The sequence below is a fragment of the Corvus moneduloides genome, chromosome 25 (genome assembly GCF_009650955.1).
Source record: "Corvus moneduloides isolate bCorMon1 chromosome 25, bCorMon1.pri, whole genome shotgun sequence".
NCBI lineage: Eukaryota > Metazoa > Chordata > Aves > Passeriformes > Corvidae > Corvus > Corvus moneduloides.
Window position 1 is genome coordinate 158,365 of NC_045500.1, and position 18,810 is coordinate 177,174.

At 45.2% G+C, this 18,810-nt stretch overlaps 1 protein-coding gene and 1 long non-coding RNA gene across 8 annotated transcripts in view; one reads left to right on the top strand and one right to left on the bottom strand.

The window, feature by feature from the left end:
• The window catches only part of APLP2 (amyloid beta precursor like protein 2), a 48,210-nt gene extending 41,351 nt beyond the window's left edge, over positions 1–6,859 (top strand). For 2 of the 7 annotated variants that reach the window (XM_032134048.1, XM_032134055.1), the window contains 5 exons: positions 178–213; positions 2,933–3,015; positions 3,850–3,924; positions 4,414–4,569; positions 5,312–6,859. In XM_032134048.1, coding sequence (XP_031989939.1) covers positions 178–213; positions 2,933–3,015; positions 3,850–3,924; positions 4,414–4,569; positions 5,312–5,413 — 452 coding nt within the window. In that variant the 3' untranslated portion in view covers positions 5,414–6,859. The remainder of the gene's footprint in view (positions 1–177; positions 214–2,932; positions 3,016–3,849; positions 3,925–4,413; positions 4,570–5,311) is intronic. The other 5 variants (XM_032134050.1, XM_032134051.1, XM_032134052.1 and 2 more) reach the window with 5 other exon arrangements.
• A 2,762-nt stretch (positions 6,860–9,621) lies between these two features.
• On the bottom strand, positions 9,622–17,190 carry LOC116455785. The gene is made up of 4 exons (XR_004244476.1): positions 16,281–17,190; positions 15,569–16,191; positions 10,814–10,947; positions 9,622–10,119 (listed from the first exon to the last, which is right to left on the bottom strand). It is a non-coding gene; the product is annotated as an uncharacterized LOC116455785 (long non-coding RNA).
• Between the last annotated feature and the right edge of the window lie 1,620 nt (positions 17,191–18,810).

Here is an 18,810-nt window from a genome sequence, read left to right on the forward strand (position 1 = left end):
CAGCTGGTGTGTGCGTGTGTATTTATTTTTAAAATGCTTGAACAGAGTCCTGAGCTTAAAGCTGTAGACTAAAAGCTTTTCCCAGGGTCTGAGTCAGAAATCATGCACAAGGCTTTTTTCCTTTCTCTCTTAATCTCCTTTCTCTGCTATTTTTGTTTTTGTTTTCCCTCCTGCTAGATCCTCAGCCGGATTTGTACCATCCAATGAAAAAAGGTTGGTTCTAAGCTGCTCCCTCACAGTGCTTTCAATCACTCTCCTACCTCCTCAGTGTGTTTGATAGCTTCATTTTAGTTCCATACTCACCTTGATTTTCATTTCTGTGCTTTCGCTTAGGTCAGTAATGTTCACTTTTGCTTGTTTAGGCCTAGTGTCAAAGAAGCCGACTAGTCTGAGCATCTAATTGTGTGTGTGTTCCTCCCTGATTGGCTCACTAGGGTCTTGGAGTGCCTGGAGTGGCTCTTAGCCCTTGGGAAGGGTGGCCCTGGCCAGTGTCTGCAGTGGTGCTTTGCATCTCTCCATGTGTGACACTTCTCAGATTAAACCCTGCGGTGCTCGTGGGGAATAGTCCAGAGGCTCTTCTGCCTCTTGTGGAACCTGTCCTTGATGCCCCATGATGCCACTGAACTAGGAATGAGTGTTCTTCAGGACACAGGCTGTTTCCCATCTATATGTCCTTACGGAGTGCAGCTAGTACGGGAGAGATAAATCAGGAGATTCCTCCTCCATGTTTGTGCTTTCCTTGGCATCACCTTCCCACATGTAGCATCTCTCCATAGCAGCAAAGTGTGTGTGGTTTTCCTTTTCTCCCTTAGCTCAGGATTAATTCTGCAGTAGCTCAGTGCCTGGCTAAAAAGGGGCTTTAAGAGAAGCATAGAAATATTAGCATTAAGTAATGTCTCTGTTATTGACATGGAATCAGGGAAAGATGAGTAGAAATGGGAGGCTCTTGCAGAGTAGTGCTACGTGAGCTGTGTGTGGAGTAAACCCAGTGCTTTAATCTGCCTTTGGTTCCAAATATACTGTGTAGGTCTCAAAGGAGAGCAAAAGATTTTGCTAATAACCATTTCATGTGAGCACACGTAGTTTTGTAACACGGTGAAGGCTAAATAGCTTGAAACTATACTCATTATCTGTGTTTCTCTACAAATGTAAGTCACCTTCATCCCTCTTGCAGAACAGTATAGCCAATTCAGTGTGCTGACTGCTCTGGCAAGAATTGGGACAGACTTTAGTTTGATTTTTATTTATTAAATTTTTAAACAGCTGCTTTGTTGACTTGAAGATGTTAAATTTGTGCTAGTTCTTCCTGCCTGGGTAAATGAAAGAGTCTCTGATGACCTGGGGACGATGATTGTCCTACACGTGTTCCTTCTCTCCCTTCCCTTTCCATTGAATTGCTCGAGGGCTTCGAGGGAGTTTTGGATTTGGGGGGGGTTTGTGCAGGTGTGTGCTTTTGTTTTTGTTTTTTTCCCCTGGGAGGTGTATAATTTAAACCGTGCCTTTGAGCTACATAGAACTGGGTCTGTTACTTGGTACAGCACCCTGAGACAAGTAGCAGAGCTCAGTGCAGCAGCTGAACTCTCGGCCCTGGAGACTGCTGGGCTGGCTCCTGAGGCTGGAGTAAAGCAACCACAGGCCAAAAGCTGACCCAGTAGTTCTGTACAAACTATTTGTGGCTGGTCTCTCCCGAAAATCCCAATCATTGACTTCCATAATAACGTGACCTGCTTCGACAGTTGTGAGAAGTCAGACTGGCAGTCTTGGCTGTGCTTGGAATCTGATTACTGCCTCTAAAGAAAAATGTGATGCACTAAAACCTGAGATGCTTCATAGTGAAATGTAACTTCTGTGGCATTTTCAGGCAATAAAAGCTTGTCACTGTAAAAACTTGCCTTGGAGCCAAGTAGCCTTTCCTTGCATCTCATCAAAGACCATGCTGCCAATTCCAGCAGTTGACATGTCTTGGGAGCCTTGCAAGCTCAGCAGTTTGTGCAGAGGGGGTGTTTTGCAGTCACCAGCAAAGCCTGAAGTGCTGTAGTAGAACTTGCCCCACATCATTGGAAAGATCCCACTGCAGGTTTGAGGCTTCACTGTCCTGCTTTTGTATTGGTGCCTCACAGGTTGTTACATTGTCCCTGCCACCAGTGGAACACTGGTGTTCTCACATGCCGTCAGGTCAGGGCAGTTTGCATCAGACTCTCTTACTGATCTGATCTATTTATAAACACTTTGGATCAAAACAGTTTATGCAGAGCCTTCTGTTAATTGATATTCTTCTCCTGAGCCAGTGCTGGCTCCAGCCTGGAAATGGTGTAGTAATGTTCTGGTACAAAGGCTGGTGTAGTTTTCTGCTTCTCCCTTGCCCTGGGATTTATTGTTTCTGGGCTTGTGCCAGATACGGGACAGCAGCTCATTACAGAGCCACTCTGGGTGACCTTGGAATTCTCTTTCCCGAGGCACTTGCTAATGTGCCTGATCCCACCAAAATGGGTGATGCTGACAGCATTCCCTGTGTGCTGGCTTTTGGCAGATGGATGTGTGTCCACTTCATGCAGGGTCACAGAGGGGTGTTGGTGACCAGGGGTGACACCTGCACACGTCACTGCACTCAGTGTGTGTTCCACCTTGTCTGGGGCCATCTAACAGAAGCACTTAACAGTGCAGTTTGTCTGGATTGACACCTCAGCCTGATTTTGGTGATGAGTCCTATCTGGTCCTCTCATTGCCACCTCATTTCCCCTCATTAACAGCCCTCCTAATCATTTGTCACTGTAGCTTGTGAGCTGCCTTCTGACACAGCAGCATGAGGACAGGTCAATACTCAGCAGTCTGTGCAGTTAAACACACGAGCCATGGCAGCTCTACACAGAGTAGGTGACCCTTCCAAAATGTTCTTATGGACTGATGGGCTCTCCTTGCTCTTCTGGTGCAGGTTCTGGCATGACTGAGCTGGATGGGCTGATTGGCGCTGAAGAAAAAGTGATTAACAGCAAGAACAAGGTGGATGAAAATGTGGTGAGCTCTCCACATTTATTTTGTGAAGCTAAACCTGCTCTGGACACTAATTAATAGCAGTGGCTTGTTTCCATGTCTTGTTCCTGCTCACAAAATGTCAGTGTGTTCATTATCCATATGGTGTGGGGGAGTCGGTTTGGTGACTATTGTAGGCTCTTAATACTGATTAGCATCAGAAGGGTGGGAGGGGGAGGGAAGGAGCGAGCTTCAGATCTTTGGCAGTCTGAGTCTGAGAATTCTCTGATTTAGGAATGTTTTTCCCAAGCAGAGACCCTTTGATGTTCCTTTTACTTTCACTAGGTAGCTCACTGTCTGAACACACTGAGTGCTGGTGTGTTCCATCTGTGTTCCCACTTACTTTTCATGGCAGGAGAGGCCTCACCTTCCTCTGAAAGTGAGCAAATCAGCAGGAATTGTCTCTACCCACAGTGTTAAGAATTCTCTAGGTTCTAGTGACAGCCACTTGGCCTCCGTTCCATGGGTTTAAAAAAATTAAAAAGTGAGGTTTTGAGTTTCCTTTCAATACTGTTTTAAAGCCACAGGTTAGATCTTATGTGACAGAAATTCTGGGTCCAAAGTTAGGACCTATTTTTTAATTGTTTTTTTCTTTGGGGCTTTAGTTTGAGGTAGTCTGGAGGTTATTAGTTGTAATACTATTTCTGGTGGCTGTATAAGAGCTGAGAACATTCCATGCTGTTGAGAGCAGGGGAGAGATGGTAAGTGGTCCTGAGCCTTTGCTAGTGTTCATTAAAGGTCTCTTGTCCGTCTTTCTCTTCCTTCTCCTCCCTGTTTTGTGTGGATCCTTCCATAAAATGCTTTTGTGGCCATTTTTAGGTAATTGATGAAACCCTTGATGTGAAGGAGATGATTTTCAACGCGGAGCGTGTCGGAGGGCTGGTGGATGAGCCGGTACGTTTGTGGCTGCTGAATCCAGGGACTGGCAAATTCCTAAAGCTGGATTTTGATTCCCATTTTTACTGAATTCAGGGTTTGGTGCCTGGATGCTGCTCTGGGGGCTCATGCACAGTGAAACACAGTACAGCCCTTCTTCATAAAGATGTAAACAGTGAACAAATGTTAGATACTAACCTGACTCCTACTGCAAAAGTGTTTTGTGGGATAGGGAAGTGATGTGGGCCAGTGCCTGTCCAGAGGTACTGAGTGGGGAAAGAATTTTGTGTTCGTTATCCTTTCAATGGAATATTTAGAGGTGAAATATTTAGGGGTGGAATACTTAAGGGTGAAATATATGCACTGTCTAGTGTATAATCAGTCATAGCTCGATACCACAGATGGTCAAAGACCTTACTAGTGGCCATGGCTTAGGTTTCAGGTGGTGTTCAGCAGTGCATCTCCCTCGTTGCTCTTCCTCAGCCTGCTCTGTTTTCTTCCCTCCAGGATAACGACAATTCCCTCCGTGATGACTTCAGCTTCAGCAGCAGTGCCCTTATTGGGCTCTTGGTGATTGCAGTTGCCATAGCTACTGTTATAGTCATCAGCTTGGTGATGCTGAGGAAGAGGCAGTATGGGACCATCAGCCATGGAATTGTGGAGGTGAGAAAGAGCTCCACAACCAAGGATGAAAATAGTCAGTGTTGAATCACATGTTGTGTGTGGGGGTAGAGGATGGCAGGAGCTTCCAGGCCACGGACAGTTCTGCTCCTGGCTGGGTAGGAATTAACCCTGTCCCTGCTGACACCATCACCGCTTGTTCCCGTTGTGCCGTGCTGGCACCTGCCACTCCATAGCTGCATTTGCTTATCACTAGGATTCAATTAGGCTTCCCTGGCTGGCTCAGGGTAGGATTTAGCAGTAAATGAGCTTTTCAGGCGATATCTTTAGCAGGGCAGTCAGTCAGTCAGTCCATAGCAATTTGTCCCCCTGGCTAATTGACGATTAAGATGTTGTGATTGGCCAAATGCTAAAGAGCAGCTCCTTCTTCCTTGCACATTTCTAATGACAACTTAATGGAGCCCAGAGAAAGCTGCTTTTCCCTTTGCCCCACCCATGCAGGAGATCATAACAACCTCTTTAATGAGAGCAGTGGGTCCCTGATTTGCAGTGTTGGCTGAGCAATGACAGATTTGTGAGACCATCCCCACAGGGGATTGGGTGGGCAAGAAGCATCAGCTCTTGAACAAGCAACTTCAGTAAACAAACTACTTTTTGCAGTTTACCTTTTTTCCCTGTTTACTGCTCACCATGGTATTCATTCAGTGCTTGTCTGCTGCCTCTTGTTCTGTGGAATCAATCCTGGAAGTTTCTCCTTGACCAGTTTCGTGTGTTTTTTCCAAAGGTTGACCCGATGCTCACCCCCGAGGAGCGGCATCTGAGCAAGATGCAGAACCATGGCTATGAGAATCCCACTTACAAATACCTGGAGCAGATGCAGATATAAAAGAGATGAAGATAGAGTAGCCCTGATAGGAAAAGGTGCGGGGTGAAGGGCCAAAGTGGTCCAGTGTTTTGGATCAACTACTGACCAACAGTTGCTTCAAGAGGACTTCATCTTACATTCAGAACTCCTGGATCATTAAGACTATAATTACTACTGTAGAGTTGCAATTTCCATTCTTTTAAATGGGTGAAGAAATGATAATATAACAATATGATATATAAATCTCCTTAAATGGGAAAAATGGATCTATTGCAGATATTTGACTGAGATGTAGTTTTCTTTTTTTTTTTAATAATCTGAAAAATACCAGTTCTGTTGTACTGTTGTCTGATACAAGCTCTATATATATAAAAATGGAAAATGTTGATTTTTTTTTTCTGATAGACCACCTGTATATTGAGGGTCGTTTGTACCAAACCACCTTGAAAAAGGAGACAGTTGTGGCTCTTCAGTCATTTTGGCTTTTATATATAAAACAGTATTCTTTTTTTTCCTTTTTTTTTTTTAAAGTGAATTTCACTGGGAGTTGCAAAGAGATTAATTTAGGGATAGGAGCTGTTACAGCATAAGCAAGGAAGCAATTTGGAATGGTAACTAACAAAATTCCTTATAACGAGAAAAAAAAGAGAAAAAGAGAAAAAAAAAAAAGAAAAAAAAAGAAAAAAACCCATCCTCATATGCCAGTGGTGTGCACCCTGCTGCTTAGCAGCTCGGACTCTAGGAATCAAGACTCCCTGGAGGCAAGGAGTTAAAAGGCTTCTAGCATCTCTGTTTATAGTTATTCTAGTGGAATGTTAGAACATGGTTTGTGCATACTGGGGTCTGCACATTCCCCTTCCAGATTCAGTTCTGCTCTAGAGTTGGAAGTTCTGGTATTGAATTGAAATCCTCTGTTCTCAGCCAGTTTCCTTCAGTACTCACCTGGCATTAACAGCCCCCTCTCGCTACTACTTTCTAATTTCCCCAGCTCTCCTGCCTCACCAACATGGTAAGTAATTAAGAGCCGCAGGTTTTTGAGCCGCTGCATCTCTCTGGGTGATGTTGGGCCAGAAATGACAAACCACTGCAATAACTGGGACCTTGGGAGCTGACAAACACAGAGCTCTCTTAGCTGGGGAGGGAAGAGAGTGACACGTTGGGAAAGGGATGCTGCCTGCTTTAAGGGAAATGGGATGCATAGGCCCCAAGAAGACCAAAAGGGGCATTGTTCCACTCACCATCATGTCTTTGTAATGCTTGTATAGTTGGTGTTAATGCTCACGGCTTTTTTAAATCTGGAGGTTCTGGTAACCTGTGGTGTATTTTTTCTATTTTTCCTGTGACTTTATTTTTTCTTCCCCTTTCCGTGTTTCTTCCCACTATGCACAGATTTACCTGCAAACTCCTTAGTGTGGTCTGTGGGGAATGTACAAAGTTTAAACACATCAATAAACACTTTAACTTCCAGATAGTTTCTTCTCTTTGTTCATGGGCTCGCTTTAATTCCCCCTCTTCCCATCATGTCCTGCCAAACCCACGAGACCTTTCCCTGGCAGTGAGAAGGACTGTACAGGTATTGATGTATAACCATGCCTGGAGTCTTTTGTGGTATTTCCAGATCCTGATGACCTTTGTGGAGAGGAGGAGGCAGGATGCTAAACCAAGGGCCTGGATCCTGAATAGTGTTAAAGCAGCTGCTGGAACGCAGGTCGGGGAGAGCTGGGGCTGCTGCTCTCTCTGGCTGCTCGTGGAAGATCCTGTGCATGGTTCTCCCCTTCCCAGGATGCAGGTGGCTGCTGGCACAGCCTGTAGGAGTGAGCGGAGCCAAGGCTCTCTGCAGTGACAAGCTGTTCCTGTCCCTGGCCATCCTCCTGCACTTCCTTGGGAGCCACAGGGGCGGGCCTGGTTTGCAGCCTGTGCTGGCTGCATGCTCAGAGCCTGTGACATCCACAGGCCTCAGGACTGGGGCTGGGCAGAAGGACAGCAGGAAATCTTAAAATTCCTACATACAAGGATGTGGAAAAAGACCTCACAGTGACACAGTTTCCGTGGATGCTTCTTGTGGATGACCAGATCTGAAATAAATAAAGTCATAGAGCCCAGGGCAGGAATCAGCTAATTATGGCTAGTGTTCACTGTATTGCTGCTGCTGCTGCTGTTTTATGAGGGGAAATAACTGTTTGGTTTAAGTCTCTTCCAGAACACCTAAAACTAACAGCCTGTAAAGCTCAAAGCTGTTTCTGCTCCTGTGTGTCATTCCTCTCTATTCTTCTTGAGGTGTGACCTCAAGCACAGATTCCTCCTCTCACATGTCAGTGAAATGACCAAAACTCGAGTCATTGCCACTTGAATGTCGTTTTAGAGGTCAATAGACAGAATTAATTTTCCTCCATATCGATTTGTGCAGTTCCCAATAGGTCTGGAGGAAGAGAGGGAGAGGAGGAAACAAGAAGGTTTAGCAATTTTGAACAGGAAGCACTTGCATGTCCTGTTTCTCCTTTAACATGGGCTCCTTAAATATGGAACTTCCATATTCTGGTTAAATTATTCAGACACCAAGGAAAGACCAGATGCTGTCCTAGAAAATGCCGTCTGTTGGCTTGTCACAACTACTTGGGAAAGAGTTTGGATTTTAAACTAAATTTATTTTAAATTATGCCAAAGCATATCTGCAGCCCAAAGCAATTCTTGGACTGCGCCCTCAGGTAGGGTGACCTGCAAGAGAAACAAATTACAGAGGCTGCAGATTGAATTCCAGAATTGAATTTGGGTACTAGATTTTTCCTTTGATAAATTCTATTAGTCCTGCAAAATAAATACATCAGGCTGGAATCAAAGTCTATTAATTCCATGCTTTGGCACAGACTGCCAAGCACTTGGGATCGATTCTTTAGGATGGATTTTGACCACAGCTGTTGGAGTGAAAGCTCCTCTGGACTCAGGCCCAGAGGGAAGCCAAAGCACAGGGGTTGAATTAAAACCTTTGGACAAGCTGAGATACATGAAGTCACACCAAAGTGAAATAGAAATATAGATTTTTCACTTTAGTAGAAATATATGCTGAGTGCCTTAAACATTGAAAAGCTGTAGCAGAGGCCTTGGACACAGTTCTTGCTGCAGCAGTGTTACCTTTTCACAGAATTCTTTACTTTAGACAAAATATAGATAGAATTATACTGTTCACGTTTTTTAGATGGAGTGTTCACATAAACAATAACTGATAGAAACTGTATATGCAAATCTGTGTAATACCTGTGTAACACTGGTGTAAGGGTTACGACTGTTAGAATTAGACCAGGATAGGTTAAGAAAAGAAAAACTAGAATCGTGTGTTAATCTTATTGGTCAGTTAGCAAATATAATCCACACTTCTGCAAGAAAAAGTATAGAGTCTAGAGTATAGAGCATATAAAAAAAGAAGCAGCTGTTTTTGCCTGCTGCCTTTATCATGTAACCCCCTTTGAACTCTGCCTTCAAGAAAGCTGTGAGACCATGAAATAAAGAACTCAGCAGAACAGCAGCCTCCTCTGCTCTCTTACCCTGGTTCAAGAAAGAAGGGTACCCCATCAAAAGCTCAACACACCGCTTCTGAAAAGTCATGTTGAAACGTAGCTGCTTGAAGATGGATGCTAAGGCAGGTCCCAGGTGTTCCTGGTATCAGCTGTGCAAGCAAAGGGGCTGATCCCAGCAGGCTGTGGGGTAGTTTGGGGAAATATCAGCAGTTTCATGGCAATACGACACTTAAATGATTCAGAGCACAGTGCAGCAGGGTGTTGTAGAGAGCTGCATTCCAACCCAAAAACTGATTTTAAGGAAAAAGTTCTTTAAGAGGAGCAGTGTAGCTCTGGTGAGGAAACAGGATGTTTGAGAAGGGCCTTTGGGAATGCTGAGCAGAGGAAGTGCTGCGTCAGTTTGTCTCCCTTCTCCTGAAGCTGTTTGTAGCTCTTCTGCAAGGGCATAGTGATGGATGTCAAGCCCCTTCTGTGCACAGGAGCAAGTGTATGGAACGTGGGTGGATTGATTTTACCAGCCCTACTTGTCTCTGATGTGCAGAGCAACATTTGTGTTGTGTGGTTTTGATCATTCAGCCCCAGCCAACAGAAGAGATTAAAGGTGCTCATGAGGACCTCAAGGAGGTGGTGATGCACTGCCCAGAGCCTTTCCCTCTGTTACCCCATCAAAAGGTGACATTCACCTGATGGAGCACATAAACCCTCCTAATCCTTTGACCTGGGGTGTTTCAGGTAGATGTTTGAGAGCTGCAGGTGTCCTTCGGTCCAGCCTGAGTGTGGTGCTTAAAGTTGGTGTCACCACACGAATTTGGGTGGTGTCCAGAGCAGGTGCAACTCGGTCAGTGGCATCAGTGGCTTTGTGGTGGTGACAAAGGCTGCCAGAGGTGCACAGCGAGGGGCAAGAGTGACGAGCAGAAAAAGACAGTTTTTTATAGGGCAGAGTAAGGTAGGGAAAGCGAGGGTGAGTGGAGCCATTCCTGCTTTCAGGTCCCAGTGGGACCACATGCAGATCACCTGGCTGTGATCATCAGCAGCAGCATGGGATGGAAGCTTCAGGGAGCTGTAAGGCAGCAGGTTCAAAAGCTGTTTCTCCAGTGCAGGAGTCAGAGCATCCTTAATCTTCTGGGTGCCTCTCTGTAAATTCACGTTTTTATCCCAGCAGGCACTGGTAGCTTTGCTGCAGAGGTGGGGAGAAGATTCTGCTGAGCACAGCACCTGTGAGAAACAAGGATTTAATTCATGTATATGTGGTTCTGCAAGAGTGAGTGGGTTAAAACTGTGAGCATTTTGCTGTATTTACCAATGACCTGTGTGGAGACTGTGCTTTGTAGCAGCAGCACTTAACCCCTGGCCTGGAGGCTCTCCGTGTGTCCTGCCAGGATGGGTTAATGTAGAATTTTATTTCCAGCAGCACTGTGTTCCTGAGAGCAATTTGAGAACAGGCTGTGGGCTGAACAAGCTGGTTGTTAAATACCATCAGTCTCTGGATGGCATCAGGGAGGTTCCCTGGGCTCATCTCCAGACAGACTGTGGTGCTTGGAGTGTGGGGCTGAAGGTGGTGGGAGGGGCTGGACCTGAGGGAAGTGTTCCCATCTCCCCAGAATCTTGCCGTGATGTGTGTCAGTGGGAGGGGGTAAAGACCCTTAAGGGGAGGAGATGATGGGCCAGAGTCTGTGGAACTTAATAATCTTCCAGAATTTCTGGGTCTGACTGGAACAGCTTGGAGATATCTCAGTTTTCTGAAGGCTTCCTCATCCTCCCATGTCAGAGCTTCATGGAGGTCTGGGTCCCACAGCCTGGCTGTGCTGTGGGAAGGTAGGGACCTTAGCCAATGTTCCATTTCCATGCTTAGACTTCCCCAGATGATCCCTGGATGTGAGAGCAGAAGGAGCAAGGGGAGTCACGTTACCTGTGAATGATCCTCCTGGCATCCTCAACATCCTTGCAGTCTCCACAGCAACACAGGCTGGTCCAAAATCCATCCTCTGGGCCTGGGCTGGAGGCCACTCTGGAGGCAGGAACTTCTCAGGAGCGTCTCACCTGCTTTCATGTGAGAGCAGGGATTTTCTTCCTCCTCCTCATCTGCTCCCTGGGAACATTCCCTGGCAGGGAGCACATCTATTCCCTCCTCTGAGTCCCTGCCTGTGCACCGGGGGCTTTTCTCTGCCTGACTGTGCAGCAGGAAGTGAAACACCTGAGACTTTGAATGTGTTTACTCTTGGCTTTGACCTTTCTGCTCATCCCATGTGTGTGTGGCTCTGAAAAATCTCTCCCTGTAAAACATATTGCTCTGACAGCAAAGAAGCTGAGGGTGCTTCTAGTTCTGGTGCTCCAGACAGCGTCAGTGAAGGGTGAGGGAGATGCAGATGCCTGACTTGGATTTAATATCCCTTATGGATTATATTGTAGCAGCTGTCTGGTGTACCCTCCTGCAGGGTCTCTGAGAGGAAGGGCTCTGCCTATGGCAAGCTCAAAAAAGAGGGAAACTCTGGTCTCTTGGATGGTGCCAGGGTGGATTTATTCTTTTTAGCTGAAAGCACAGGCTCTTCAGAGAAAACACCTGCAGGGAGAAAGTGGTGTAAAGGCTTCTGAGCAGAAGGATTGGCTATCTCACCCACTCCCTGGGTGGCTGCTGGGATGGGGACTTGGCACAGACCTGCCATTCTGGAGCTGAGCTTGGTGCTTCCAGGGTGTGTTTGTGAACATCTGGCAAAGAGGGCCAGTTCTTAGAGCATCCTGGTTGAAAAGAGGCCTTTCAGATTGGGTTTTTAGTGTTGCTGCCTGGGTTTGCAGGGTGTGTGTGTGAAGGGGAGGGCAGGGGCTATTCCATGTGCTGACCAGGGCCTCTGCTTCCTGCAGTGGAGAACAGAGCAGGGCCTCTCCAAATGCAAGGTGAGGAATAATTGTTTTCTCCAGTGTGGTGGTTCAGCAGGGCATAATCCTGCAGCTGGTGCAGGCTCCTGGAGAAATGAAGGCTGGAAGGGACTTCTGGAAGGCATCACACTGACCTCCCAGCTTGGGTCAGAGCAGGTCCCTGGGCGGGCGAATGTAATGCTGCCTTTTTCAGCAGCAGCTCTTCTGCTTGTATCCATGGGTTTTGGGGCAGGAAAAACTATGTGAATTGTTATCTGAGGTCAAGAATGTCTAAAGGTGGATCCCTACTCCACCTTGACAGAAGGCCACAGAAAATATCCTTTTCTCCTCCTCTGGGCAAATTTATCTGTGTGTAGCCCTTTTTCTGGGGCTCAGCCCTTGCTGGGCCATCTTCTGGTGTCACTTTTTCGGCTGCAACAAGATCTTCTGCTTTAGATTTTGTGCTGTCTGTGAAGATGCAGTTAACGGACATGAGTTTTCAGCAGGGATGAGGAAAGAAACACTCCTTATGGCCGTGTGAGTATTTGGATGCTGGAAAAGAAATAAACTGCAGGCAAAGTCATGATCCAGCTGTTCTCTGCTGGGATGGATACCCCATAGTCTGAGGTTTTTTGAGGGCTGAATTTTGGGTTTATGCCTTGCTGGTGACACAAGTAAGTTACTAGAGCTCACTCCAGGTCCTGAGAATCAAGTAGACTGGGACTATCCCAAGGCTTGGTCACAGATCCAGCCTTCAGCTATTCCAGTTGCTTAATTAATAATCCTTTCTGTACAGATTATGTGTTTAGTGCCTTTCTCTGCTCATAATTCTGGGAATGTTGTTTGTTTTACCTTTTCCTAATTGCTTTCTGCTTGCTTTGAAGAGTGAACACCAAAACCATCTTTTTGGGTTGAACTTGAAGCATCCATTTTTTTTCAGGGTGATGCATCAAGAACTACAAGCCACAGATGAGAAAAGTCCTTGTAATTTAATTTCAGGCCTGAAAAATCAGAGAATATTTGAATTTCCAATGGCCCAAAATGAACTGTGGAAGTGAATGTTGAATCAGTTTTTGCTCTGAATCACACTCTGAGTTTAGATGGTGCATTTATTCCTGTGCTGTCAGTTCATATTTTTCCAAGGGTAGTTGAGGATGCTCAAGTGTTCTTTACTTTTACAGACTATACGTATATGTAAATATATATTTATTTATATATCTATTAACTATATATAACTTGGGATGTGTCCATCCACCACAACACTTTACTGGTATATTTGGAATATCTTGCTGAAAAAAGGAGCTTCAGCGTGGAAATCGGTGATTTTTTTCTGATGAAGGGCTTAGAATTTGGCTCACTTGAAAGAATTTTTGATGTTGGGTGTTTCTGGATGCCTAATTGTTGGGGTTTTAGTTCTCCTCCCGTTTTATTTTTCTCTTAAAGGAATTTCCCCCATACATGTTGCCAGGGGGACAAATTGCTGGGTGCTTAAGAAAAACAAAAGACCTGGCCACAGAGGGAGGGGGGCATCTCTTTCACCTGGGTGTGTGGGGAGTCAGTCCTCGGGATCTGGACAGAGAGAGAGGCTGCTTCTTTGGCTGCCTCCCTTCTATGGGAGAAACCCCGGGATCCCAAGCCCGCCTTTCCCTGCCCCGCTGGGAGCTGGGCCGTGGCCGCCCTGCCCCTGCCGTTGTTTCGAGCCTTCGCTGCGTTGTAGCCCTGCTCACCCTGCCTGCCCAGACCTCCGGGGGGTTCCCACCGCAGTTTGGATACATCTCGTCTGCCACCCGGGATTTGTGCTCGTCCCTGCCGTTCCAGCCTGCTGTTCCCGAGGGTCCGGCCGGACACCGGGATCGGCTGCCCAGGGTTTGTGAAGCCTTTGTCCCATCCCTTCCCGGGATCCCGGGGCACCGGTGCCGCGTGCTCCCCGAGCTCGCTCCGGAGCGCCCCCTGCAGCCGCGGGGGAACCATCGCACCTGCCCTGCTCACCGGGAGCCGCCAGCGCCCCTGCCGGCTGCGAGCGGAACTGCACCCGAGGGGAAAGGGCCTGACAGCCGAGAAGGCCGGCACTGGGTTTGGGATTGTTTGCTGTTACTGCCATAGGTATTGCTGTTTGTTTGACTGGTTATATATCTAATAGTAAAGAACTGCTATTCCTATTTCCCACATCTTTGCCTAAAAGCCCCTTGATTTCAAAATTATAATAACTTGGAGGGAAGGGGGTTGCAATTGTTATTTTCTTCCATTCCAAGGGAGACTCCTGCCTTCCTTGGCAGACACCTGTCTTTCAAACCAAGACACTAATAAACCAGAGGATCACAGTTCCAGGTAGGTGGTGTGTTACATCTTTTACTGGGGGGGGGCTTTTAAAAAAATGTATAAACTCTAGGGGAGGGGGGCTGCAATTTTCATTTTTACAGTAGTAAACGACAGTGGTTTGGAGTTTGGCTGGGGTGGGACAAGTCTGGGGCAGCTGATGGTGTTTGGACTTTTTATTTTTGTCTTAAAAGTATATTTAAAAAATAAAAAGTAGAAGTGAAAATAAAAATAAGTGTAAATGAAAGCAAAAATAAAAAGGTGAAAATTAAAGCAAATAACAGTAAGTGAAAATAAAAGTAAGCAAAGCTTAAAGCAAAACTTAAAGCAAAAATTGAAAGTAAAGCAAAAGTTAATTTTAAAAAATAAAAGTAAAAATAAAGTATTTTAAGGCTGTTGTGTTTTGCTTGTACAAAGATCCCGTGCACTTGGTCTAAATCATCTTCAGTTGTGAAGCTTCTCCCCTTCCAATTAAGCACAAAACATAGAATAAACGTTCTCTGCCCAAACAAGAACAGGAATTTCTTTGACCACAAACGAGCTTTATGGTCATGTTTACACATCCAGTGCTGCCTGAGAGGCTCCAGTTCTGCTGTTAAAGCTGGTCTAAAATATAAAACTGGTTTCTACAGAAGTTCAATCAAGTAATCAATGTGCTCAAGTGATAATTAATCAATTGATTAAATCAATTAATTAAACTGCTACAGCTGTGCCTCCAGGAGTTAAGATGGGAAGTGTATCTCCAGTCCTTATTTTGCCATTTAAATCTAAATTTTACCTGGAATTTGCTACAGAGCACCAGGAAACTTAAACTGTACACAGACATCTACATGGTAATTTAGTTTTCCTTCAGTCAATAATTAAAACCAGCAGCTGAGTGTTTTCCATGCTTCATTGAATCCCTAGGAAAGACAAGGATTTTGGGCCAACTCCTCTGTTCTGCTCCCACCTTCCAAAGGCTTCCGTAACAAAAATGTTTTGATACAACATTAAGTTAAAGAAGAACTACAGCACAACACAAAAACTTCTTAAACCTAAAAAACTCTCTGTTTTAAACCCCTGAGAGTTTTTTCTTTTAAATCCATCTAAAATTCTCTTTAAAACCCAACAAACTCACTCTTATGGCCCTGTGTAGAACATTACACATTCTAAGACAAATACTTTGAATATCAAGATAAACTAAATCAATTTCACATTTACTCAAGTGTCTTTCTGTGACACTGCTGAGGCCCAAGGTGTAGTTAAGACTCAGCCCCCACCTGAGCCGTGACACAGCTTGGCCAGGTAGAATTTTTTTCTGATAAATTGCAGAATTAGGTGGGTTTTGTCCATTGTGTTGCAGATAGAGTCTCCCAGTGAGGAAGAAACAAAGGAAGAAACAAGAGCTGCACCATGTCCATCAGATGCCAGCAGCCCACAGAGGGAAAAGAGAACCACCTAAACCCAGCACAAAAGGACATTTTTCCCACCCCTTCATGGCAGTGACAGCACTCACCAGGTGATGGAGCAGCTGGTGGAGCACTGGTAGCACATTGTAAGACAGCACATCAGGTCAGCAGAACAGATGTATCACAAATATGCTGCAAATCAAGTAAAAATTATGTTATTTGATAAGCTCAACACCTCTCTCCTACACTCACACATGAATGCAGGAACTACGTACTTTACTTTCCAACAGTATAACCCTGAGAAATGAGAGGCAATTAAAGTCACCAGTAGAGAAAGATGAAAAAGAGGCAACTGCTGTTCTTTCAGCATCCCAGCACCAGCTCTGGAGAGCAGCTTTTCCAGGTTTTGCTGCACTGTTGATGGCTTAAGTTGGGTTTCCAAGTAGTGCTGGCAGCTCATTGTTCAAATCCAGGTAACTCATCTTTTAATCCAGGTAACTCAGGCCCCCACCACAATATCACAGTAACTGCTGATCCCAATATAATTATAATAATATCCCCAGCACACACAATCCAACCAGAGGAAAGTATTGGATAATGATATTAAGCATTAGAAAAACCTTTCTTTATCTTTATACCCAACTTTCAACTGAAGCAAGAGGGCAGAGAGAAGCCTGGCTGCTGTTGCAGTTGGAGACTCCAAAGATGAGCTCAGGTTTGCTGAGGCGTCCTGAGGAAAAAAAGGTTCACCAGATTTTAGCAGCTGCACGAAAGATGTTTCCAAGTTGCTTTCTGGAAATCAGTAAGATGTGTAATCACCATCTCATCAGACTCCACTGTGCTGAGAAGGATGCTCTTTGTGAACTCGAAACACCTCACAGAACCAGCAGAAACTGAGCATGATGAGGCATCCTAACACCAGCCTTAGCACTCACACAGTGCATGAACCACCTCATGGCCTGCAGGGAAAAGAAATATTATTAAGGTTAATAAACAGGGAAATTTGTTTGGTGAAACACATTGGCACACCTGGATTTTTAAATTTTATTTCCCCCCACAAAATATAGTCACTGGTATCTATTTTCAAAGCAGTGCTGGGAAAAGAAACACCTACCTGACATTCATAGACATGTCAGGAAAGAGATGAGTGATGTGAGCACTATGAGACTCCACAGATGATACCTCTAGGGGAAAATTGTATCTTTTTCAATACTGCCATTCTAACTCTTAAGACTCATCATATTTGAGCATCTCATTATACACAGGCATTCAGCAAACTGTTTGCTGGTCTGAAGTCTCGCAAAGTACATGGAAATGAATTAACAATTAACAATGAATTTATCACCCCTGTTACACTGTTAAACTCTTGCTGGAACCCAGAGCATTCTGCAAGCAGGAGCAGCCTCCTCTCCACAAAACACTTCATGATCACCACTCAGGCACATCCAAGAACCTCCAGCCTCCCAAAAAAACTACTCCAGCCAGAGCTGGAAAACTTCCCCCTCCTTGGTAGCACTTCTCCAGTTCTGTTCCCTTCTCTGGACAACCTCCAGCACCACCATGCCTTTGTAGTGAGGGACCCAAACTTGAACACACTATTCAAGATGCAGCCTCACCACAACCTTGAATGAGATCCAAGTTGTGCATCCTCATAGAGGAAAAAACCATGTACTGCTGACTGTTGTTTCTTAAATCACTTGAGTTAATAGGCAAGAAATGCATTAAAAAAAAAAAAGTATGAAATATTATAAGTTCTGGAAGAGATGAATGACCTAGAAAATCCAATTGTCCTCTGAACAGCAATTGCATTAAGTTTGGAAGCTAAGTATAATAATTAAGCTGAAAGAGTAGATTTTAGTGGTGCTTGAAGTGCTAATTTCAACTCCTCTTCAAACCATGAATCTCCAGCAAGAGTCTCAGCAGTAACAAAGGTTTTGCATACGGATCCGAGTACAGAGGGTCTGTAAAGCACCTCAGCTCGTCCAGCAGCAATTTTCCATATGGTCTCAAGAATTTCTCTTCCCTCCAGCTGAGACAAGAGGGTTCCCAAATCACACCCAGCCATCCTCCAAAGGCTTCCATGGCCAGTTCCTTCAGGGTAAAAGCCCGTTCCTGACATTTACCAGCAGCAGAGGATTTGTGGAAATGGGAAAACTTTTACATCCCCCTTTTCATGACATTCTCCCAGCCCTTACTATGAGACAACTTGTGAATTCAACCTGGGAGCACGAGGGTCCCTATTCCTTCCAAACACTTCAGCACGTGTGTTCTGGATACCTCAATCAATTCTCCAAGTTTAGTTGTGCAGCAGAGAATATTTCTCATCAAAACCACCGGTCTTAGTGTTTCTGTGTGCCAATAGACAAGAAAAAAGGTAAAATGCAGGGAAGAATTACCTTAGATCCTGGCTTGTGCATCATTTAAAGCTTAACAACATGTGGAACAACAAAGAGACACAGCATTGCTTTCTGGCCAAGGTATTTTCAGGGAATCACAGCCCACAGTCCATGGGAAAAGAAAATCATCCACATCTCTGCGTCTCCCTGGGGATCAACAGCGCAGACATGCTACAGGAACTACACAAGGAATCGAATGTTCTGTCAGAAAATAAAAGGAACAGCACCTCTCAGGTCTGTGTATGATAAATAATGAGGTCTCCGGTAATTAAACTCACCCAGGCACAGATCCTAACCCACCTTGGAGAGGCAGGGACTCCAATGGAACAAGGTGTCCAGCTCTCACCTATTTCAGGGCCCCCTGTGTCCACAGCACAGGACCAGCAACAGTTTTGGGTGGACAATGGGGACTTTACCAATCGCTTGCACCTTGCCTACTCATGGAATCCCAGAATGGTTTGGGTTGAAAGGGATTTTAAAGATCATCTCATTCCAACCCCCTGCCATGGGCCGACTCTCTACTCAATGAGCTTTATTCCTTTCCAGCTTCACTGGGAGAGAAGATGTTCCAGGAAATATCAATCCCACACCCAGGCTAGCTGGGAACTGTTCAACAAACACAGCCACAGCCTCAACAACCTCATGTCTTCTTTCTACTCTGTTGACACAAGGAACATTAGTCATTATGTCAAATATGGGGCAGCTCTATCACCTAACATGGTAACAGGTAATTTTGGGTGCCCAGTTCAAAGAAACCCTCTTGGTCTTGGAGTGTGATCCCACCGAACCTGTCGAAACACACAGCAGGATGATTACTATTTGCTTTCCCATTTAGTCAAAGAAAGAAGAAACATCACCAGCAAAACCGACATTTTATGCAGCAAAATCCTCAGTAAGAGATTCAGCACTGCAAAGATAACATTAGGGCAGAAAAAAAGCCCAGGAAAAAAGTA